The 26,369-nt window shown below is 36.0% G+C and overlaps 1 protein-coding gene across 9 annotated transcripts in view; it reads right to left on the bottom strand.

Moving 5' to 3' along the window:
• Nucleotides 1-26,369, bottom strand: part of CASK (calcium/calmodulin dependent serine protein kinase) — a 392,163-nt gene that overhangs the window by 100,084 nt on the left and 265,710 nt on the right. For all 9 annotated transcript variants that reach the window (XM_059909976.1, XM_059909981.1, XM_059909979.1 and 6 more), the window contains exons 9-10: nt 17,222-17,305; nt 6,042-6,141 (exon numbers count right to left, since the gene is read on the bottom strand). In XM_059909976.1, coding sequence (XP_059765959.1) covers nt 6,042-6,141; nt 17,222-17,305 — 184 coding nt within the window. The remainder of the gene's footprint in view (nt 1-6,041; nt 6,142-17,221; nt 17,306-26,369) is intronic.

Below are 26,369 nucleotides of genomic sequence, written 5' to 3' on the forward strand. Positions count from 1 at the left end.
CCTCTAAGTACATCAGCATAGATTTTAATACTTCTCTCCCTCTCTCTCTCACATAAAATTTACATAGAGTGAAATACACAAATCTTAAGTGTACCATTCAATGAGTTTTGATAAATGTATACACTGCATACATCTGATAAACCGCATATACACCCATGTATGCAGTTATTTCAGCAACAAAGATTTGTATGTGTATATTTAAAAAGTTATATGTATAGCTATAAAACCTAATATTACTGAGCAAATTCAGGATCTCAATCTAGTCTTAGTTTCTCCTGAAGAGTTATCAATAACCTCTCTTTCCTATTACATTAGCAGTCCTATTTATATAACACTGAATCAGTACACATACATTCATATCACCCACTCAATCAAAGCCCTTCCTTGCAAGCACAGTAGCATTAAAAAAAATATGCTTACTAAGGTAGAATTAAGTTAAAATTCATCAATTTAGGTGTACATTTTCATCACTCCACAAAAGTTCCTTCTTGTCCCTTTGCAGTCAATCTCTTCCCCCTACCCCTACCCCTGGACAACAGGTTTTATTCCCACTGTACAAAGCAAATCCTGGTTATCGGTCAAGTTATAAGCAATAGTGAATCCTGTAATGAAAATTGTATTTTGGACTTAAGCATCTGTGCTATATCCAATTCAAGTTATGAAAACTTACACATGGTGATAAATGCTTTAGATTCTTTATGTATAGATTATAGTGCAGATGCCTTAAAATTTATTAGTTAAAAGAAGTAAAAACTCTGCAAATGTATTCTATCAGAGTACAGATACCATAATTCTAATGCCATTTTACTCGTTAAAACAATCTATATTTCCAAATAGCAACATCGTTGGGCACAAATTTGTCAAAGTACTTTAAATAACATTCTGCTGGTTGTTAAGTGCCCATTCATATAAGGCCTTACAACTAAGGAAAAGCACTACTTGACACCTCCAAGATGCTTTCATTCCCAAATGACACAATAGGTCTGCTGATTGAAAAACAAAAAAAGGAGAGGGATACTAAATCTGGAGAAACAAAAACAGTTACAAATGGGAAGTGTCTTACATTCCAATGGTCATTAACTGGTACATAGTGGGCAGCCTCTGAGATGGCCCCCAAGATCCCTGACTCCTGATATTCATGCCCTTGTATAATCAATTCTTTCCCTGGAGTGTAGGCTGGACTTATTAACTCACTTGTAACAAGCACAAGACGGCAGAAGTGATAGGATGTCACTTCTGAGATCAGGTTATAAGGACTATGGCTTCTGTCTTGGGTGCTCTCTCTTACTTTTGCCCTCTCTCTTTGATCATCTGTGACAGGGTAAGCAAGCTTCTAGGCTGTGAGCAGCCTTATGGAGAGGCCCAACAGTCCGTGAGGAACTGAAGCCTGTCAACCCCCATGTGAGTGAGCATGGAAGAGGATTCCCCCTACAGTTGGGCCTTCAAATGAGATCACAGCTCTGGATGACATCTTGACTGCAGTGTCATGAGAGATCTTGAGCCAGAGGTACTCAGCTAAGCCATGCTCAGATTCCTGACCAATAGAAACTGTTAGATGATAAATGCTGTTTTGAGCTTATTCATTAGAGAGCAACAGATAACTAACATACTGTGAGATTTTTATATTAAATTGGCTGCAATTTGAGGTACAAGTAATTAATGCAAGAAAGTATGGCAATGAATTTAATTAGTAGCACCCAGATTTTCTATTTATCTTTGTCTCTTATATACTTTCCCCCCAGTAAGCACAATGTTGAGGTAAAGATTTATTCTGTTATTTTAATTGAAATTATTATTGAGATAATTGGAGATTTATATGCAGTTGTAAGAAATAATACAGAGATCCCTTGCATACTTTGCTCGGTTTCCTCACTGGTAACTTTTTACAAAACATAGGGTAATATCACAACCAGAATACTGACATTGATACAATCCACCCATCTCATTTAGATTGCCTTAGTTTTACTAATACTCATTTGTGTGTATGTAATTTCTTACATACTTTTTACTTTACTATTCTCACATACTCAAATTATATCCCTTTGTAATGAAAATCTAGCCATTACATTATTCTTTATAGATGTTCTTTCTGATGGTAGAAGTTGTTAAGAGACATGAATCCAGGAGTTTATTTCACAGCTCCATGTCAATAAGCTAAAAATAGAGTCAGTAACAGAGTAAAAAAAAACTGCTTATAGATTATATAACTGTTAAAGGAACGTTCACTTACCCTGAAAGTTTTCTTGAAAGCAAACTATAAAATAAATTGTTAGCCTTTCCCTGGAATTAATGTATTTGTGCTTGAAATTCAGATGTGAAATAATATTAAGTGCACTTAAAATTTTAACACTGCCTCTTTTTCCTCTTGTGAAAGAAGTAAGAAGTTAGTATTATTTGTGTAACAATGCTTCAGGAAATCAATATATCCAAGTTTTTATTGTATGGTCAAGCAGTGTTAAAATTCATAAATAAACATCTAAGCAGAAACAGCCAAGGAAAAAGTCAAGCTGATTATGAACCATGCAAAGCCAAACACTTTTGCATAAAAGATAAACCTTAGAGGAAAGCAAAGGGATACCTACTTTCTGCTGCTAGAAGTCCTAGGAGGAAGGCAGCATATGGACAAACAACAAACAGTATGATTTTAGAGCAAGCGGGTTATCAAGCCACAGTTGGGCCCAGTAGATGAGCCACAAGAAGCATGGTCTCTTAGCTGAGCCCAAAGTGAGCCCTTGTGTTCCATGAGAACATCCCCTGTGTTCTGATTCTGACTTCTTTGATTTGAAAGACAAGAACAGAATATTTCCACTTTGTTAAGTAACAAAGCAACAATACACTGTTTATCTTAAGATTAAACCTAACAAATTCTAGAGAATGTATAATGGACTAATTTCAATAATCAAAATAGGAAAAAAAATCTCTTATATAAACATTATTTTACAATGTAAACAGCATAACTAAATATGTTAAACTCTTCTTTAGATGACAAACTGATTCATTTTAAATTATTTTTTCCACTGTTAATGAAAGGCTCTGTTAAATTATTTTTTAAAAATTAAAATTATGATTTTGAATAGAATTTGCGGGGAGGAAAATAGGATTGCCAGCTTTTAATTTTGTCAAGCAAGGTCATTAAGAAAAAAGATTTAACAAACTACCATTTACTATCATTTCACAGAAAGAATAGAAAAGGCATTATCTAAAGATGAAAAACAGTCCATCTCAAGAAAGGACAGTTGGTGACCTTATACTGTTCTCTCTCTAACTCCTCCTTCCCCACTCCCTCACCCCTGCCCTACAAGCACATGCTTTATGATCACTTTTTTCTTTTTGACATGGGCTTTCTGGAAGAACATTCAGGTAAAGATGAAAAGTGCTTTATGTTTTGTACTGTAAAACAAACCCATGCAAATTTGAACAGAAAGGCAGTGGAAAGGATAACATTGGGAACTTAAAATAAATGATGGAGAATTAAAGGGCTAGGATTAAACAGAGAAGAATTTAGGCTTAAAATTAATGAAAATATTAAAAATAAAAATGCACTGAAAAATGAAAATATAGATGTGTTAACTTATGTAAGTATAAAGCCCTTATATGAGTCTAGATAAAACATCATAGTCTTTCTGCAACTAACCATACAACCATTGCTGTTAGTTGCAGTAAAGGAAATTTGCAAAGACAGATATTTGATAAATAATGCTGACAATAATAGATAATGCCTCCCTTTAAATGGCCTAGTATTAAAAGTTAATTTTAGGAACATATGATAATTCCTGATAGCCATGTGAAATTTAGGAAAACATTAAAATTTTCTTCAAAAATTTCCTTTGTCTTTGACATCTGACTATATAAAAATTTCCCCTTCATTTAGGGTAGGTAATCAGACACTTACACTGCATAACAATTTTATCTTTTATTGATAGCAGCTGGACAGTGCCCTCAAAAATATTTTAGAGACATTTAGCACATCGAATGAAGATACAGACTGCTTGCAGGATCGTTAAGATCCAGAAACTTAAAAAAAAAAAAAAAAAAGGCATAGGGTGAGACTACAGGAAAGGGAAGCAATATATGCAAAATTGTGAACAACTAATTTGAGGGTTTGCAGGCTACCCACAAGACAGTGTGAGAAATTTCTTTTTTTAAAAAGCAAGTACTGTAATCAGAAACTATTTCAACCATATCGTTTAGAGACTGTACTAAAAAAAAACAGAAAAAAATTGGGCAATAAAAATGTATTTAACAGAAAATAAGCATAACTATAGACAATTCCTTTTCCTAAAAGAAAAATCCAGCTCTTCACAGAAAGGAATACTTAAGAGCTCATTAAAGTCTTGCTAAGCAGAGGTAAATATTAAGGGGCAACATTAAAGATTAGGTCTCTGAAGCTGTTGCAAGGCCCATCCTGCTCTCTTCCCATTTCTAAAGATGAAAATGGTATTAGAGATATTGACCCAAAATCTCTAAATATATTCCAAGTATGTGACTATATCATGTAGCCACAGTACAACATAAAACTGTTACTAGATTCACTCCCCCTAGAAAGGGTTAACTGTAATCTGAGTGTGAGGAAGGAAGAAGGAGGTTTGAGCTAACAATAACAGAAAGCTACAAAATGGAGGGAACAAAATGGACCAGAAGAAAAAAAGACAGATGTGAAACAATAGGGAGCGGTGGGGAATATACCTATAACACAACTACGGCCTTGCCTTTCCTGTGGGAAGGACTCTGGATAATGACCAAGTCAGCACAAGAGGAAAAGAGCAAGTCCTCCTCAGAGTCTCTTCTCTAAGATTCCCATTTATGAATGCTTTTGGAAATCACCTTCACTCAAAAGAGGAAGATTCACATCCCAATTGGTAAAGGTCAAAATAAGGAACTATATAGCTGCTGGAATGGGAAATTTGATCCTGTTATTTTGCACAAGGTATAAGCACATACCAATTGGTAAGAAACTCTCTGTGTGTATATGCGTATGTGAGCAGGTATGTGCACATACGTGTATAACAGAGGAAGGAAGAAGCATAAATACTGACAAATGCTCATGGTTCCAACATGTAAGAAGCTTAGCACATCCATTCTTCCTATATGGCTACCGGTGAAGGACAAACAACTCATGCTTTAGGAAGGGCCCTGGGCCTTGATTCCAATGCTGATGCACGAATATTGAATGAGCCAGTCCGAGAGTACAAAAATCAAATCACTAGCGCAAAGTCAACCACATGACAAATACTGAGTAATTCTAATGAAAGAAAGAAAAGTTGAGGCCAGAGGACATATGATATAGGAGTTAAGTAAATAAATACGCAAATAAAAATTTAAAACTGTAACACATATACATGCATTTACATATACATATAAATGGGTCCTATGTATTTTTAGTAAATAATCCTTGAGAATACCTCACTGGTAAGATGGAAATCTGAGCATTTTATAAAATAATTTTGTGAACATTAGTGGGTTTTTTCAGGAGTACCTATATACATTTCATCAAAATAGGCAATTCTTCTTCTATGTTCCTCTCCCTTGAATGCTTGTGTAGACTTGCTATAGACTTTATAAAAAGAGATGAACCTGTAAATTGTTTCTAGAGATAATTCACAAGACAGCTTTACATTGAAAGATTCAATTAAAAGCAGCGTTGTTCCAAAGTCTGATCTGCTACAGTTGACATGGGGAAAATCTTACATCGGAAATTTTTGTTGAGGTAGAAGGTAATCACAAAGATTCAGAAAGACTGACTACAAATGTTGGATTGGATGAAGTGCAGTGTTGGGTCTGGAGGGGGGAAAGGGGAAGAAGTATTTCCGAGATTAAAAAAAAAAAAGTGAAATGTCGGTTTGGAGCAGTAGGGGAAAGCAATTTCAGTATTAAAATGAAAAGGAATCCGACACATGTGGATGGAATTTGGCTGCTGACACTTCCTTAGAATCCCATGGAGGATCTGACTAGATTCACAGAAAAAGTTTATTCATAATGGAAGAGAAAGGATGTAGACACTAAATGATTCACACTGGTGAATGAATGAATGATTCAATTACCTGAGGAGGTAGGGTCTTCGGAGAAATCTGGCAACTCTTCAGGGGGATCCCCATAGAATGAGTTGAATTTGTGACTTGACACAGCTGCTAGTACTGCACCCTAAAGCAAAGAGATGAAAAAATATATATATATTTTTTAAAATTTTGTTTTTGTTCTTGTTTTTGGCCATGCTGCGCAGCTTGTGGGATCTTAGTTCCCTGACCAGGTATTGAACCCAGGCCCTTGGCAGTGAAAAGTGTGGAGTCCTAACCAATGGACTGCCAGGGAAGTCCCGAAAAATATATATTGATATTATTAAAAGAAATACAATAAACAACAAGGTCCTACTGTATAGCACAGAGAACTATATTCAATATCCTAAGATAAACCATAATGGAAAAGAATATAAAAAAAGAGAATGTATATATGTATAACTGAATCACTTTGCTGTACAGTAGAAATGAACACATTGTAAATCACCTATACTTCAATAAAAAATATTGATAAAAAAGAAATACATAAATACAAAAAAGTTAATTACCAAATATTTATTTAAGAATTATTCAGAAGGTCAAATATATAGGAGATGATAGCTAGAAAAGAGGTGGTTTTAAATAATTTTGGATTCCTTTAGATAAATCACACACGCACATACCAGACAAACACTGTTGGGGATTGTAAAAGTATATGAAACCATTTACATCTTGAACTTAAACGTATACTAGACAACGAAATATTCTGCAGTCACTATAAAATGATGCTGCAGAAGAGTGTTTACTGAAATGATAAGGTGTCTGTGATGAATTACACAAAAAAAGGTTTTAAAAAATCTGTAGTAGTATGATCTTATTTTTGAAAAAAAGTTAATAAAGATATAAAAGACCGAATATATACCAAAATGTTAATAGTACTAATTATCCCTGGGTAGTAGGAATGTGAGTCATTTTTCTTTTTTTAAATCTTTTTTTCCTTTCTTTTTGATATTAATAATGACTATGTGTTACTCTTGTACAGTATTCTCACTCAGGCCACCCAGCAGAATCAACTACATGTTGACTCTTCTAAACCACATGCATAGCCTCCCTTGATTCCTAGTTGAGAAACACTGTCATGTTGAGTCCATGATATCCCTTAAGATTATTGGGTAGAAAAATGTTGGGAATTATTGTTTCAGTAACAATAAGAACGATAAAAGTTATTTTGTATGTGTTGAATCATGTGAGTGTTAGGTGCAGGTCAGAATATCCAGGTGTGTTCCTGGGCTCTGCCACTTTCCATCTGCATGACCTTACTTGATTTAATCATTTAACCTCTTGAGGTTTTCTCATTTGTAAAGTGAGGATATTAAAACTGACATAGCTTACCTTACGTGATTGTCAAAAGTCGTAATGTTTATGAAAGTGCTTTGCAAACCATAAAGCATTTTGTAAGTGCAAGTTATTACTAACCCTACTAATATGTAGCTAGAACCTGAGTAGAGCCTTTGCTGCTTTAGGGAGAATTGCTCACTTACGTAGTCTAAGTATCATATCACCCTAGTAGTCTAAGTGTAAAGAAGCTTAAGTCTAAATTTTAAATATTGAACTCTTAGATTTTTCTGAAAAGAAAGATCAATCTTTTGTGTATACAGGTATTTATTAAATTTCATTAATAATCACAATAATAATAAAATTATTAATAATTACTAATAATTCTAATAACATTATTAATGGAAACACATTTCTACAAGGTTCATTTTTTTGGGGGGTGGTTATGTTAGGGTTTCTTTCTACAAATATAAACTGAAAAAGAGCAAATATAAACAGAAAGGGAAGAGCAAAAAGTAGAGAAGTGATCTTGATGATACCATTCCAGGCAACTTTTTTAGATTTCCAATAGTCCAGGGTTAATGCATGAGAGGTTCTTATGCAGAATTTTATGGTCAGCTACCATGATGAAAAAATAGTACTGAATGTTGAGTTCTTCTTTCTGTAGTAGAAGCTTATTTCACTTTACATATTATACATGTTCCCTAAAAGCTGGATGAAAATGGAATTTTTATAGATCAAAGCACATGTTTCTCATACACTGAAACTAAAATTTTAGAGATGCTTTATTTTTATTTCCAAATGAAGTTCAGCTGAGTTTCTTAATATGTTAGTTTTATGTTTCAAGGCCTGTTCTAGTTACCACTATAGTCAAAGATCTAGAAATACTTATACTGGGAAAGCACTATTTAAAAGAGCCCTGAGAGGTAAATTCTTTTGAAACAATAGTAGCAAGTTCCTAATTTATCTGTCTTATGGTTAGCAGTTTTGTTTATTTAGCTCTCTAAACTCAGTGACTGCATGTGGTTCAAAAATTCAATACAAAGCTATTATGTAAAACAGCAAAATGGTTTCAAAACAGTTTATGGATTTATAGAATTTTATTGGAGTTGGAGAGTCAACCTGCAAGATGATTCATTCTAAGGAGACTCATTTTGCAGATGAAGAAACTGAGGCCTAGAGAGGCTTAGTAACCTATTAAGGTTGCTGCCAACTTAGAGATAGAATCAAGAGTAGACAGAATGGAGGTCTTCTGACTACTCTCCCCAGTTCAAGGGTTTTTACTGTACTAGGGGTCAAAAATATTTTCCTGTAAAGGGCCAGAGAGTGAATATTTTAGGCTTGCAGGGCATATGGTCTCTGTTGTAACTATTCAACTCTGCCATTTAGCGTGAAAGCAGCTATAGACTATATGTACATGAATTTCCATCACTGTGTTCCAATAAAACTTTATATATAAAAATAGAAATATAGATGTATTAATTTGTGAAAGCGTAAAGCTCTTATGTGAGTGCTTTGGTCCCCAGATTGTAGTTTGCCAACCCCTCTACTACACTGTCGCTATTGAAGAGCCTGTGGATATAACAACATAAAACCAGATCTTATACAAGTAGTTCTTCAAACTTTCCAGTTTATTAAATCCTTCGTAAAGAAGCTTTCTATCTACTTTAGTTTAGAAGATATACTTCAGTATATCTTACTTATACTTCAGTAAGTTTTGAGAGTAAAACATAACGATTTTGAGTTAAGAAGACCATTCACGGGCTTCCCTGGTGGCGCAGTGGTTAAGAATCTGCCTGCCAATACAGGGGACACAGGTTTGATCCCTGGCCTGGAAAGATCCCACTTGCCACGGAGCAGCTAAGCCCGTGCGCCACAACTACTGAGCCTGCACTCTAGAGCCCGTGCTCTGCAACAAGAGAAGCCATGACAATGAGAAGCCTGCGCATCGCAACGAAGAGTAGCCACTGCTTGCCTCAACTAGAGAAAGCCCATGTGCAGCACCGAAGAACCAGCACAGCCAAAGATAAAAACAAATAAATAAATAAATTTATTTTTTAAAAAAAGAAGACCATTCACAATCTGATTACTAATATTAATGATGCAATTTTCTACTAAGCAAATTAACCTAGAAAGGAGAAGGCAGATTTTAAATTCAAAGAAAAAGATAACTACAAGTAATTAAGCTCAATCATAATTGTAGTTAATATGTCAAACATCAAAATGGAACACTCCCCACTAGATGATTCTGTGTCTCATTTAAGGAAGTGGAAAACAAACAAAGAAAATGGTTAGCTCAGACTTCTGCTAAGTTAAACTACTGTACATGCACTTAGGGAAACAACAAAGTTATTAAGTAAGGAACAGGAGAGTTGAACACAGATGAATTACTGACTTGAAGACAGAGTCAAAAGCCAATACCCCCTTTCTGGTGCCCCCTAACTGAGCTCAGAAACAAGTACCATGAAGGCTGATAGGCACAAGGGCAGGGAGGTATATTTTTAAAAGTCTAAATACAAAACACAGAAGTATGAGATATAGAATACTGGCTTTGCACCTAAGTGGCAAGGTCACACAATCATTTTGTGATATACTGGGGGGGCAAAACGCATCACCGGGACATACAAATTCAAGTGTGACTTAAGAATTTGAGAGAGGATCATCTTACTAAGACTCAGAACACAACTCAAAACCCTAAAAAGGGTGGAGAATTTGGAGTGGTTGAGGCTGACCAAAAGGCTAGAAAATCATTTCGAGGCAGAAATGTTAAAGGATTTATGTTGACTACATGTAAGAATTAGGTCCTAGATGATAATGAGGTAAGATCATTAACTAAATCAGAACTTCCCATCTCTCTCCATATAGTCACAACCAAAGTTATCATTCAGTTTAGTCAGCATGGCCTATATGTATTTGATACTTAAGCATAATCTAAACAAAAGTCTAAAAGCTAGAGTTTCAAAATTAAGTCAGGGCATATGATTAAAGGAGGCTGTGCTATCTTCTCTGAAGAAGATTAAAAATGAGACTTGTTAGTGTAGTAGATATGGCTATATTTCAGAGCAATTGCATGGAATAGATATCTTAGGAATCCTTTTGGGTCTGTGTAAAAGTATTTCATAAAGATGGTCTTTTAATGTATATAATAACTTTCAAAAGCTAGACTGTCTAACTTTGAGAGTAATAAACTCTGTATTTCAGAATCAGCAACTAATAGAATTGCTTTATAAAATATAAGGTCAAACTCACGTCAATTATTATTTATGTAACTGTTCATACCAGAATAACCGTTTTCAGGTTTAGAATCAAAGGTGCCTTTTGGATACCAGATTTACTGCTCTGAGGAGCTGGAGCCTGCAACCTCTCTGCTAATTTACTGTTCTCTCCTGTAATTAGAGGACTCTGGGTAAGTGCTGGTTTTCATTAGGGCACAAAGGTCCTCGATAAATCTTTAAGTTAGCTGTTGATGAATTGGTAGAAGGGGGAAGACTGACAAAAGGCAGCTAATTAAAGCTTCCTGGTTGACCTCTCAAAAGGTGCTGCTTAGGTGTAGCATTACTCTTGCAGATAGCAGTGCTGTACAACAGAACTTTCCGTGATGACAGAAATGTTCTATACCTGTACTGACCAATACTGTAGCGACTGGCCACATGTGGTACTGAGCACTTGAAATGTGGCTAGTGCAACCGAGAAATCAAATTTTAAATTTCATCTAATATTAATTAAAATTAAAAATTAAGTAGCCACATATGCCTAGTGGCTATTGTATTGGATAGTGAGTACCGGAAAACGGCATTCCTAAACAAATTTTTTCTAGTTCTACAAACTGCAGGAACCCAAGTCAGAGAAGTAATGCAGGCTATATTTTTGCAATTTGCAAAATCAGTAAAGGAAAATTATAGGAAGTTATCAGAAATCTCCCTCACTTTCTGTATATACAAGGAATAAATGGTTTTATCCTCTAAATTGAATTACACGGATTCAACTCACCCTTTCCTGAAGTGACTGCAATAAACTTACCCAAATACAGAATATTGCTTCTATTTGTACAGAATAACTTTGACATACTTCACTATAGGGAAATTTGCTTTCTAATTCATGAAGCAAAGGGAATGATTTCTAGAACAGATTTCCTGCTGAGCCTCTTCCCTAGATAGACAAGCTCAGACACCCACAGCCCCTTTCCCCACCTCGGCCCCTTGCACAGTAACTCCTTCATGTAAATGGCACCCAGAGTTAGAGTACAGGTATGCCTCCTTAAGAGACACATACCCATAGAGCACAGATTTTCCAGACAGTCTGGATCACACACTCTGTCCCATGCATCCTAATATTCAGTCTGAGAAAATACAATCCTCATATCTAGTCCTGTACTCAGGACTATGTAGTTTATATAAGAAGTATTATTTCTAGAGGATGTGAAAAAACTGAAGTATTAAAATTCTAGAGCTCGGTATGAAATAAAAGGAGGGGAAAAATTCAACATATGAAATGTCTGATAACCAAAATGGTGAAAAGAAATTTTCCATCATCATTCACAGGTGTAAAATAAAATAATGAAAGAAAGAAAGGAAAATAAAAAGAAATGTGTGATAATTCAAATCACATGTAGGGTTCTATAAACTTTTAAAACCTACAGTTCGAAAGATAGTCTGAAAATGATGTCAATGCTTTATACTTGTCCAAATAATTTTCTCATTAGGTATTTGTTGTGTCCTGTAGCTTGCTGAATAGGTTAAATGCCAAAATGAATGTATGAATATGGAAAGGAACACTTTCTGATTGCTGAGTACTGACACTATTATAACCAATAATGAGTAATAGTCTTGAAATTTCAGTAGAGTAAAATGAATAATGTTTTATATTCTGGCATAAAATAGTTTCACAAAACTTTCAGAATGGGAAAAAGGTTCAACTGCAAAAATAATAAACTCACTACCAAAAATACATTAAAATTTATAAACAGGTATAAGCCTTTTGGAAGGTAAGTTATTCATAGAGATCAAAAATCTTAAATACATGTATACACTCTGATGCCAACAAGTTCCAGTAGCAAAGAACTTACCCTAAGAATATAATCAGAGGTGTACAAAGATTAGTGAAAACAGAGTCAATGCAATAGTATTTATGGTTGTGGAAAACTGGAAGCAATGTCCATGTCCAACAGCTGTTTAATTAAATTATGATATGTACATATGACGGAATTTTGTAGACCAATTACAAGTTTGTGCTTTAGAGTAATGACTCTCAATAAGGTAAACTTATCAGAATCACCCATGGGGCTTTTTCAATAAACGTATGCCCCTCCAACCTCCTGCATGCCTGGGGCTGAGGGGGGGAGGGATGGGTGGTGTCTTGGCTGAGCTGACTGGTGTGGTGAGCTACTGTTACTATGTGAATGTGTCATGTCCTTCAAGTGTGCCAAAGTGAAAGCCAGTATTTAAGAAGACTATTTTGTCATATGGTATAAAAAAAAAGTAGGTTATGTGGAATTCACATAACATAAAACTAACCATTTTAAAGTGTACAATTCAGTGCTAATTAGTACATTCACAATGTTATGCGGCCACCACTTCTGTCTAGATCCAAAACATCCTCATCCCAACCCAGAAAGTCCCTATACCCATTAAGCAGTCACTACCCAGTGCCTGGCAATCACCAGTTTGCTTTTTGTCTCTATGGACTTACACACGTAAATACCTATTCGAGATACTGCAAATAAATGCAACCATCCAATACGTGGCCGTTTATGTCTTTTACTGCATGTCAATATCCAATTGTCCCAGCACCATTTGTTGAAAAGACTATTCCTTCCCCATTGAATTGCTCTGGCATTTTGGTTGAAAATCAACTGACCATAAATATAAGAGTTTATTCCTGAACTCTTGATTCTCTTCACCAATCTACACGTCTAACCCTATACCATACCAGTACCACAGATACTATAGCTTTATAGTAAGTGTTGGAAAATATAAGTCCTCCAACTTTGTTCTTTTTCAACAGATTGTTTTGACTATTCTTGGTCCTCTGCATTTCCATGTAAATTTAGGATCAGTTTGTCAATTTCTGCTAAAACTTTGATAGGGATTGTGTTCAACCTACAGACCAATTTGGGAAGAATCTTAACAATATTGAGTCTTCCAATCCACGAATATTAAATACCTCTCCACTTATTTAGATCTTCTTTAATTTCTCTCAGCAATATTAGTTTACAAGTCTTAAAATTCTTTTGTTAAATTTATTCTTAAGTGTTTCATTCTTTTTGATGCTATTGTGGATGGAATTGTTTAATTTCATTTTAAGACTGTTCATTGCTCATATATAGAAATACAACTCAATTTTATATACTGATCTTGTATCTTGCAACCTTGCTGAACTTATTACTTCTAATAGATATTTGCAGATTCCTAAGGATTTTCTATATACAAGATCATGTCATCTGTAAACAAAGACAACTTTACTTTCTTTCCAATCTGGATGCCTTTTTTTTTTTTTTTTTGCCTGACTGTACTAGAGCCTGAGAATCTGTATTTTTAATAAGTTCCCAGGTGATGCTGATGCTGATGGTCTGGGGATCACACTTGGAGAGCCACTGCTCTAAAGAATGTATATCACAGGATGGATATGACACTAGAGGAAAGATACTAGAGTCACTAGAAGGGGAGTGACTATTACAATATACCACAGGTATAAGATCCTTTCTTTCTAGATACTGTGAAGGAAAATGATGATCAAAATGGTCAGAAAAGTCTAAGCATCATTACTTTGGAAGAAATACATAAATAGGGATTATTCAGCGACATTTTTGGTGTTCTGTAATTTTTTGAAAGCCTTTAAAAATCTCAAAAATGTAAATGATGTTACTGGGGAAAAGCTAAAATGGTATGGAGCGTCCATTTAGGAATTACAGTTGTTAATAAATAGAGACCAAATCAAAGGTATTAAATATTAAAATAATAATAAAACAATAACAATAAAATGTTAATAGAAAATAGTATCTATGGAGCACGTATGACTGCTAGGTACTATTCTAACTGCTATATTAATTCATTAAATCCTTACAACCCTATGAGTTAGCTATTATCATTATCCCCATTTTTATAGACAAGGAAATTGAGGCACACAAAATTTAAATAACTCGTTCAAGGTTACACAGCTAGTGTCAGGGTCAGAATTCACCTAAGGCGATGTAGCTCTAGAGGTCACTCTTTCCCATAACACTGTACTCATTCACTTTCTTCTTGCCACTGACAATAAAAATTTCCTACCTCTGACTTAGTAATAAAATCAATTTTCTACTGCTTTGTGTGAACTTCAAAGGGAATCATAATAATTAGGGTGTTTCCCACCATTTGATGGGCTTAAAAACAGTGTCTAGGTAGAAGGATGGGTACCTAGCTGTTCATTTGTGAAAATAAATTGTGTGGTGAGCTCTGAAAGCCAGGGAAGTTGCAATCTCTGTTCTAGAAGCTCACAGAAATGGCAGAATGAGAATTAGTTTCTTGAGGAGAGTAGGTATAACAAGCTTTAACCAGGGTGGCTGAATACACAAAGGAATACAGCCTTACCAGAAGCTGAAAAAAAACTCAGTGATAACCCTGCTGATGCTCCTAATTCTAGGTTGTTTGGTGGGTCTTAAATTTTAAAGAGGCTTGCAAAGGGATGTGGTAAATTCACATGATCCCTCTCCGCTGTGACAGCTTGCTCCTGTCCAAATGAATCTTAGTCACCACTTTGGCTATTTTAGGCCCAAGTCTGATTCAGTGGCACTGGGAGAAATACAGCATGTGTTTCTTGTGAGGGGGCAAGCCTGAACCCTATAGTAAACGGCTTTTATTTGGGCAATGAAAGGTTCAATCCCAGACAGGGTAATGTCACACAGGCCAAAGCAACAATAGAGTTAAAAAGACTTTAGGGAAGAACTGAGAAAGAAGTATAATTAATAGCTTCTTTGGGAAAGAAATTAACTTCAAAAATGGCTAACCATTCACTTTGGATAAGATTTTCTTTTTCTTTTGTAGGCCATACTGGTTCAGGTGTATAGCAAAGCAAAAAACCAAAAGTCTTGGGAAACTCCTTTGGGCACCATCTCAATAATGGCATGTCATTAATAATTATTGTTTTGCCGAGGATTTTTAAATAGAGAAGAGCCAGTTTGTACCCCTGACTGCAAAAACAACTAGGAAAAAGGCTTAACTGGGAATAATCATCACCAACAGTGACATGTTAGAATTTCCCTTACTCTACAGTTGCACTCTCTAATAGAACTTTTTGCAATGATGGAAATGTCCTATATCTGCTCTGTCCAATATGGCAGCCACTAGCCACATATGGTTGCTGAACACTTGGAATGTGCTAATGTGAGTGAGGAACTGACCTTTTTTTTTTTTTTAAATTTTATTTATTTATTTATTTAATTTTTTGGCTACGTTGGGTCTTCGTTGCTGTGTGCTGGCTTTCTCTAGTTGCTGTGAGCAGGGGCTACTCTTCGTTGCGGTGCGCAGGCTTCTCATTGAGGTGGCTTCTCGTTGCGGAGCACAGGCTCTAGGCACATGGGCTCCAGTAGTTGTGGCATGCGGGCTCAGCAGCTGTGGCTCGTGGGCTCAGCAGTTGTGGCTCGCGGGCCCTAGAGTGCAGGCTCAGTAGTTGTGGTGCACAGGCTTAGTTGCTCCGCAGCATGTGGGATCGTCCTGGACCAGGGCTCGAACCTGTGTCCCCTGCGTTGGCAGGCAGATTCTCAACCACTGCACCACCAGGGAAGTCCCGGAACTGACCTTTTAATTTTATTTAATTTTAGTTAATTTAGATTTAAAACGCTACATGTGGCTAGTGGCTAATATGTTGGCCAGTTCAGCTCCATATGATAATACTGTAGCCTACATAGTTTCCTGAAAATTCATATAAATGTTCTTATAAATCTAGAGTTGAATACAATCATTCACATATTTCAGGAGTCAAATAACAATGAATTAATAATATTATTGCAACTTATGACATATCTGAAAATACTTATGAAGAGAAGTTTTATAGTTGGCAGGAGTCACATAGCTAAGGAGGACTCATCTAATCAACCACTTAGAGGATAGAGCTAAGTTTTTTAATAGTAATTAAAGTAAGTCAAATATAAGTTAACTTTAAGACCATAATATAATAGTTTCCTCTGTTGGGGGGAGGAGGGAAATGCTGTCCCATAAGATTTTTGCCCAGTGCTGAAAGATTCCATTATTTTATTCCGGGTCTTTTTCAAAAACCTCAAAAACCTTTTAAAGTCAAATGGGCCCTCCATATGAAGTAAATACTGTGTTTTGTTTGTTTATTTGTCTGTTTTTGGTGGGGTGGAGGATAGGGAGCATGGTAAACGGGAGAAAGGTACCCTAGGAAGAATAAAGAAAAAGTGAGAAAAGTGATTTGAAAATATTTTCTAGTAGACTAAGGTAGTGGGGATTTTTACTGCTTTGTGATGGCTGTTCAACCCTAGTTCCAATTCTAATTTGGTATTATTCCCATTGAACTAAACTCACATTTTCTGACAAAGTATTTAAGTTTGAGAAAGCATGGCCTAGATTAAAATTCAACAATAATGGATAATAATAGCAAATTACTATTTTTAAAGTAATTATATCTCTGCTATGAATTTTAGAGATAACATAAATCTAAAATATGATTAATCTTCCATTTATTATAACTTATTGTTTGGATTTGTACTTAGATATTACCTTAAATGACTTAAAAAACCAAAATCTTATTGAAATAATGGTAACTTTTGGAAATAAGAATTTAGCTGTAAGAAAGCAACAGCCAATACCAGGATAATATTTATGGGCACTGAAACAGAATAAAAACATTATCATCAACTGCCTCTATCTGGCTTTTTGATGATTTCTTTAATTTACCTTTAGTTTCCTCCTTGCATTAAATTTCCTCAGTTGTTCTACTGTTTCTGGAAGATGAATCTTGTAGGCATAACGATCCCGCTCCTATAAAAGATGAAAGATAATGAACACACATAACTGTTTAAAAGGGTGAAGGAGCTTAATCTAAATAAACAGTAAGCCCAAATTGGATATGAAGGTCAAAACTGATAGTAAAATATTATTTCATTTTCAGCAATAACAAAGGGCTAAAATAATGGTCCATGTAATTTTCAGATATATGGCTATGTGGCTAAAACAATTAATCATAATTACTATGAAGGTATGAAGTTACCTTTGATACAATCTTGTCAGGCAAAATGAGCCTTTAAAAAATTAACTCCACAACTAACTTAGCATTCTAAGTTGTCAGGAATAACTGGATTTAAAAGAGTCACAGTATCTTCAAACTAGGACAAACTTTTCAAGGCCATCTAATTCAACCACTTCCCACGTGGGATCCCCTGCAATTCCTGATGGATGATCATTCTGTTTGACCTCATACAACAGATTACTTTATGGCAGCCCACTACAATTTTAAGAAAGTGAAAAAATTCTTACTCAGCCTGGTCCCACATCTGGCTTGTATGGACTAGCTCTTCTCCTTGGGGATCATAGAGCAAACATACTACCTCTTCCATATAATACCCCTTTAGTAGTTAAGAGGGGGATCATGCTTCCACTAAATCTATTCCTCTCTGTGATAACATCTCCAGTTGCCTCAACTTCTCATGTATATTTCAATCTGTGTTTCATTCTCCTTGTCTCCCTCTTTGATTCTAGTCTAATTTGTCAGTGTATCTGGAAGATTTTATGCTACAAGTATTTATTTTAGAAATATTTCTTGAGTGCCTACTATATGCCAGGCATTGTTCTATGCTCTTGGGATTAACAAGTAAACAAAACCAGCAAAGATTCTGGCCCTCATGTAGCTCATATTTCAGTGGGAGAAGATAAAATACAAAAAAAAGGTAAATTATAGAGTATGTTAAGAGTGCTATGGAATAAAGCAAAAAGTAAGGCAGGGTAAAGGTACACTGCAATTTAAAATAGGATGGTCAAAGTAGGCTCAACTGAGAAAGTGATATCCAAAAGAGGTGAGAGAGTGGGTCTAGGCAGATAGAACAACTAATGCAAAGGCCTTTCAAAGGAGAGAGTGTACCTGAAATTTTCAATAAATAGCAAGGAGACCCGTGTGTGGAGTAAATAGTAGATCAGATTAGAGAAGTGGCAAGGCTGGTGGAGGGCATAAAGGGCCTTTGGCTTTTATTCTGAGTGGGAGATGGAGCAACTGGGGGGTTTTTGAGCTGGAGTGATGTGATCTGACAAGTTTAGAGGAACACTCTGGTTGTTGTGTTGAGAATAGATTGGAAGGGGGCGAGGGTTTAAAAAAAAAGGCAGGGAGACCAGTTAGGAGGTTACTGTAGTAATCCAGGGGAGAGATGATGGTAGATGAAACCAGATGGAAACAGTAAAAAGGGTGAAAGGGAGACAGACTCTGAATGTAATTTGTTTTGTTTTCCCGAAAAAGTTTTACTGAGGTATAATTAGCATACAATTAACTGCACATGTACGATGGGATAAGTTTTGACATATGTATATAAACATAAAACCATCACCACAATCATAATGAACATATCCATCATTCTCAAAAGCTTCCTTGTGTCTCTGTCATCCCCTTCCCCAACCCCAGGCAATCACTGATCTACTCTCCGTTACTTTAGATTAGTTTGCATTTTCTAGAATTTTATATAGATGGAATAATACAGTACATGTTAATTATTGTCCAACTTCATTCACTCAGCCTAAATATTTTAACTTCACCCATGTTGTTTCATGTACCAATAGTTCATTCCTTTTTATTGCTGAGGGGTATTCCATTGTATAGATGTACCATAAACTTGTTTATTCATTCACCTGTTGATGGACCCTGGGTTGTTTCCAATTTTTGCCTATTATGTATAAGGATGCTGTGAACATTAATGTACAAGTCTCTGTATGGATATATGTTTCATTTCTCTTAGGTAAAAGGAGTAGAATAGCTGGGTCATTTTATAAGAGTATGTTTAACATTTAAGAAACTGCCCAACAGTTTCCCAAAGTGGTTGTACCATTTTACATTCCCATAGCATTGTATAAGTTCCAGTTGTTCAACATCTGCACCAACACTTGGTGTGTTTTAGTCTTTTTGATTTTAGCCATTCTGATATATGTGTGTATAGGTATTTCGTTGTGGTGTTAATTTGTATTTCTCTAATGACTAATGATGTTGACCATCTTTGCATGTGTTTATTTGCCATCTGGATACCATATAATATTTTCAAATTAAGTCCAGGATCACATTATTATTATTTTGTAACTAAAATTTCTCTTTGTATGTGAACTACTTCTAAAATCAAATGTTTTGGTATCATGTACTTACAAAATTTACTTTTGAATTTAAGTAGGATTTTACAGTCAGTCCTGTCAACGCTTCACCTTATTATCAGTGAAAATTCCTAAGGAATGAATACAAACACTTGAAAATTTATTTTCTGTATTAATGACTAATAGTAACAAGAGTTCCCTGGAGAGCAAAATGATAATCTTGAGTACACATACAGCACTCAAATGTCAAAATGACTCCAATTTTTATTTCTGCTAGATTCCATGTGCTAAACATCTTAGAAATAATTTCATTATCTTTAGGGGCTTAACATCCTTTTCCTGCACTGAGCCAAAATAGGTTCACCAATACAGAAGACATAAGAATTTATCAAATAATTAACTAGCAGAGAGAAGGATAAAATTACTATTTTAGAACAAGCAATGGAATCTTTTCATGGATTTCTGTTATTGCTTGTAGATTACAAATTTTAATTGTGTTAGGTCTGGTGATATTTAATTAATGTACACTGAAGAACAAACATCAAAATGGGTTTTACATTATTTTTTGAATAAAAATTATTTTGTATCATGATAGAATACAGGGGGAAAAAAAACCCCAGGGAAGGTTTTATAAACAACAAGAAGAAAACAAACAAACAAAAAGGTACCGCATGGTATAGTAGGAAGACAAGGGCCTTGGAGTTGAAAGACTTTTGTTCAAATTCTGGGTCATTTAGGTCTAGCTGTATGACCTTACATTCTCTCAGTATCAGTTGTGCCTTTTTGCAAACTAATCTTACAGGATTGTTATGAAGATTAAATGAGATGCTGTATAGGTATATGTTTGGTTTCCCTGAGTTTTAATAATCACTTTTATTAGTCAAGACATGGAAATCTCCGACATAAAAAAGTTTAGGAGCTTTTTAAAGTGTGTGTGTGAGAACAAATAGTTTACTAAATAATGGCTATTTTCTAACTGAAAACATGTTCCTATTACATAAGAAAAAAGGTAAAAATAGAACAGTGAGAATTACAGAGGAACAAATCTGTAACCCATTTTTAATTTTTAAAACTTACTCACTTTATTCATTTCCAAAAAAGGTGAACCTAGTTACAGCATGTTTTTGAATAGAGAGTCTAAGGCTGCTATGTCCAGTACAGTAGCCACTAGGTAAGATATATTTTTATATTTATATAATTTAAATATAATAATATGATAAATATTTAAATATAATTAAATATTCAGTTGTACTAGCCATATTTCAAGCGCTAAACAGCCAACATGTGGCTAGTGTCTATCACATTGGACAGTGCAGATATAAACACTGCCCTCATGGCAGAAAATTCTTATTGGACAGAGCTAGTAGGGGGTCTTTCCTTATTACTACTACTGAACTGAGGCTAAAATCTAACTAAATTTCACTTAAAATGAAATTGTTCAACATTTTAGGCATATGTAACAGAAAAAATTTCCATTGCTTTTTAAGAAAAAGGGGGGTTTCATTCCCTTTCTCAAGCCCTTTGTAGTCTTTGCAGTTAGTAGAACTGAGATCAAGTCTCTGGCTGACGCCGTGTGTGTGTGTGTGTGTGTGTGTGTGTGTGTGTGTGTGTGTGAGAGAGAGAGAGAGAGAGAGAGAGAGAGAGAGAGAGAGAGGGAGAGAGGGAGAGAGAGAGACAGGGCCTGGGGAAAGCGGCTTGAAAGATACATGTCATGTCTGGATTCTACAGCCAGAAACAGGCATTGGAGCTGATTTTTAAAGCACTCCCCAATCCACAGAATAAACTCTTCTTTTTCCAAAGTCTACTTTTTTTAGTTAAGAGTTCTTGATAACAAGGAAATTAATGACTCAAAAGTGAAAGCAGCTAACAGAAGATTGAAAGCTAGAGAAAAGAAGTCCGACAGTGGAGGGACCCTAGGACTCAGAGGTGTGATCCTGTGGTGATATATCTGGGGTGTTTTTTTGGCCTCCTAACATATCCTCACCTGGGTGTGAGAGCAGCCCACAACCTGGAAACTCCCAGGGGAGCGCAGACAAAATGACCCCCAAGAAAAGCCTCCTCTCTTTAGCCAAAGGACTGAGAAGAGGTTGGCTCTGCAGGACAGAACCCTTTTGACTTCACCCACTCCATTCCAGGGGATCACCATGAAAGAAGCCAAGTTCCTCCCCCTCAGAACACTTTCCACCAAACCAGCCCTGCCTGAAGCAAAGAAGAGCAAAGAGGTGGCACCCCACCCCTAGAGAACAGGGGCAGGATTACAAAGAGGAGGTAGCTGGGGAAGGAGGGGCTTTGGCACATCCCTAGTATACCCATGTGTAAAACCAATGACAACCAACAGAGCAAGAACTTTGAGACTAAACTATGGCTTATGAAGTACCTCCCAGGTTCCAAATGAGCCTCTGGGTAGCATACAAGTGAGAGAGACTAGAGGAGTATTGCAAAGGCATTGAAAATGAAATTGGCATTTGAATCACAGCCCATAGAAGTGGACTAGGACATGTGTTCTGAATCTAATTGGGTTAACTGCCTACCAAAATAGAAGATTTAAATAAGAATCATAGTCTCATAACGTAATACTACTAAAAATGTGCAGCACAATATCCAGAAGTACTCTTCATACTAAGAACCAAGAAAATCTCAACTAAATTAAATTTAAATTTTGAAAGTTTAAAATAAATCACTTCCACTCTACATGTTTAACCCCTCTACAGGCTTCCTAATTCTGAATATCTTGAATCACTCAACTGAGCCTCATCAATTTTCCTTCCTTAATCACTCTTGGTCTGGGTATTTCTTTCCCGCTCCCAGTTTTACTCCCTGCTCCAGTCCCCTGTCGCTTCCTAACTGGACAGCCCAGCTTCTATAGGATCTCTTTGCCTCTACTGCTTGCATCCTGACAGGCAACCCGCCTGTGCACAGTGTCCACAGGAATTATATGAGCATACTGCTTGCCCTGTATCATTGCTCAAAAGCTTGCAGTAGCTTTTAACTCTCTATACCCTAATGTCTAAAGTACTTAATTTGGCATTCTAGATATATTCTTCCCTCAAACCAAATTTTCAGGCTACTACTACCACAACCCTTCAAATAGCTGACTTTTGTATTATGCCAGTGTTCCCTGACCCCATCCCTGAATGCCCTGAACACTTATAATGTTTTGCCTGTGCTCCTCTGTACCTCCCACATGGGCCCCCTTCAGTCCTACTAACATGTTACGTGCAGCCCTCTCTGGAGCGCTGGCCTACAGTGACCTCTCATGCCCCCCATTAGTCTTCCTGGGCTCATACTTCTGTATTCTTGTGAGGTGCTTCTCACGTGTGACTTCTTTGAGGTTATCTTTCTGTTTCTTTATGTTGTATTAACAGCATTTGAAAATTCATTTCACGGGCTGACTATGCCTTTCTCTCTCTAATAGGTTGGGAAGTTTAGTGCATAGCAGACTGTGAACTCTATTTCTAGTGAACACCTCTTCTGCTCACCATTCACTAAGGTGAAGTGGAGAGAGAGAGAAGGACACAGTCAAAAAAATTTTTTTAATAAAATTATGCTTAAATTATGATTCCTGATATTTTCTAAGCAGATGAAATCACAAGATTAAAAAAAAAAGTCTGTTAAGGTACCTCATACCAGAAAACAAGTAAATAATAACAACCTCAAAGCATTATAAAAATGAGACAAAAGAAAAAAAATAATATTTTTCTGGATCAAACAGTCCTACCTGAAACTAATAGTAATGTGATATGAATTCAGAAAAATGTCTATAGCAACGTGTCTTGCACTTTAATGAAGTACTTGATTCACTGTCCCTTGTGCACACTACATGCTGAATATACATTTAATTGGTGTGTTGATTGATTTTTCCAAAATTCAAATTGATTAGCCTAATATAAATACCCTTTTCATCTTTATTATAGTCAATATACTTGAAGTCTATATATATTAAGGTTACAAAGGGTGTGAAAAGAGCTCAGTCGTTTATAAGAAAATTACAATCTTATTTGGTCTTACTTTTGTTGGAATGAATATTTACAGCAAACAGCACTAATTTAGATAAAAGTGTTAAATACGTATAATTTAACAACCACAAGACATTCACATATTAATTGGTCTATTTACTCAAATTCCCTTTTGAGATGGTATGATTGAACAGGACTTTTTTTTGTGGTTTGCCAAAGAAATAATTTTTTTGGACATAAAACAACGGTATCATGACTTTGAGTACTCTTCATTACAAGGATTTTCATCATTTTATTTCTCTACATTGCAGTTATTCAGGAGTTTTTCATATTTAAACCATAGCTTAAATTTTAGCCATTGCTAAATTACCACCACTTATATGCACAGAAATGATTTAGAAGTATACATGGAAAAGTACTGAAATATAAGCCTGTTCTCATCAGCTAGGTAATATTCTCATTGAATTCTTCCATCTTCAGATAACACACTGCAGTGAAGGTAAACTGTAGTTCAGACATGGCAGGTGACACTAAGCTCAAACAGCCTCCTGGAATTTTTTCATTTAAGTTACGGACACTTTTTATCTTTTGTCTTTCTGGTGCCAGAAATCTATTGTGTATTAAGCTCAGATTATTTGGAAAAAGAACTATAATCATTGCAGGGATAAGGGTTTCCAAAAATAAATGTTATTAGTCAAGATATGCAAGATAATGAAAGCCAAATTTTCTAAAGGATCTTAAAAATGACTAATATGGCTGCCATTTTCACTGTTATTTGGCATTTAAACTAGCTTCAAACAAACAAAAGATCCCCATTATGAGAAACTGAGGCAAAGGAAAAATAGGAGTCCCCCCCAAGTGGTTTATTTCTGGGAGAAAATAAGTACAAGAAAGTATCTCAGAACTGTTTACTCTTTTCAGGAATAGCTACAACTGGGGAAATTCAAGTCAAGAATAACTAGAACCAAGTATCAGAGGGTTGAATGCAGATGTGAGAAGTAATATTCTTAAGGAGACTCAAGATCCACTGGAATCTCAACATTGTTTGATAATATTATTATTCCTTGTCATCGCTGTTAAGATACATTATTAATCTATGTTTAAATATACATTATTATTTTGCATAATTTCTGGGGAGGTAGCATAGTATAGTAGTATGAACATTTATTCATTCATTCACTCATTAAATCATTAACTAATATTTATGAGCACCTACTACATGTCAGACACTTTCAAAGGTTCTATACAGAGGTGAAACAACAGCGAAAAATTCCCACTCTTATGCAGCTTATATTTTATGGGAGTAGACAGATAAACAAATAAGTAAAATATAAGTATGTCTCATGGTGACCAACACTATGGAAGAAACTAAGGCAGGGAAGGGGGATAGGGAATACTGGTGGCAGGGAACATTCCTTCTCTCAAATTTTAAATTGGGTGGTCAGGGAAGATCTTACTAAGAAGCTGATGTCTAAGCAAAGACCTGAAGATGGTGAGGGAATAAGTCATGAGGATACCTTGGGGAAGAGTATTCTAGGGAAAGGGCACGACTAACACAGAGGCACTGAGGCAAGTATGGGCCTGCTGAGGAACAGCAAGGAGGCCAACGTGAGGGAACAAAGTGAGAAGAGGAGAGTAGTAAGGGGTGAAATCAGAGAGGTATTGGGGAGCAAAACTGTAAACTAAATTAAGAATACCTCAGGGGACAAGGCCTAGCCTAAAGGTATAAATTCAGGGTGTACAGATAGCATTTAAAGCCATTAAAACTAGATGAGGTTTCCAAGGGTCTGAGTGTAGATAGAAGGAGGAGGGGCTGTGGCACCCCACTGTGAAGACCTGGTTGGGGGAGATGAGAAAGAATCAGCACCATCTGAAAAGGAGCAGCCAGAGAGGTAGAAGGGAAACCAGGAGAGCGAGGTGTCCTGAAGCCAAGGGAGGACAGTGTTTTGGAAGGATGGCTGTCAAATGTTGCTGATATGCCAAGAGGGAGAAACCTGATATTTGGCCACTAGACTCAGCAATGTGAAGGTCAGCAGTGACTTGACAAGAGCTATTTTAGTGGAGTTGGTAGGATTGCAAACCTGACTAGGGTGGGTTCAAGACAAAGAGATGGGAGAAACTGGAGAAAGTGAGTAGAGATAAATCTTTCTAGGAGTTTTGCTGTCAAGGAGAGCAGAGAATAGGGGTAGAAGCTGGAGGGGGTGGCTAGGTCAGGAGAAGATGTGTGTGTGTGTAATAAAAATAAACTGTAGCTTGTTAGATCCAACAGAGATAGGAAGTTGATGATGCAGGGAAGCGGACAAATGTGAGAGCGGTGACCTTGAGTAAGTGAACTGGATAGGATCTTGAGTACAAAGGAAGGGGGTGTGGCAGGCTGAATTAAAATCCTGGTTCCACCACTGACAACTTTTGTGACTTGGGGCAAGATTCTTAACCTCTCTGAGGCTTAGTTTTCTCACATGTAAAGTGAGAATTTCCTGGAACTGTTGAGCAGTGTAATGTCTTCATCAAATAGTACTGTCTCATTGAAGTCCCAAGTTATACCTTTAATACTTCATCAGCAGGATGGGATATAAAAAGAACTTTTAAAATCTGCCTTTTTCCTAAGACGATAAACCCATATCTAGTATCTACTGAAATAAAAATAATGCTATGAAGTATACATTCACACCCAAAATAACGATAATCACTTTTTAATTATCACACAGTTGAGTGCTATTTCCGTTGTTCATGTTGCACATCTTTGGAACATGTGTTGGTAGAGAACAAATAGGCCTTCCTCCCTGATGGATTCTGCCTTAATCCGC

The sequence above is a fragment of the Balaenoptera ricei genome, chromosome X (genome assembly GCF_028023285.1).
Source record: "Balaenoptera ricei isolate mBalRic1 chromosome X, mBalRic1.hap2, whole genome shotgun sequence".
Lineage (NCBI taxonomy): Eukaryota > Metazoa > Chordata > Mammalia > Artiodactyla > Balaenopteridae > Balaenoptera > Balaenoptera ricei.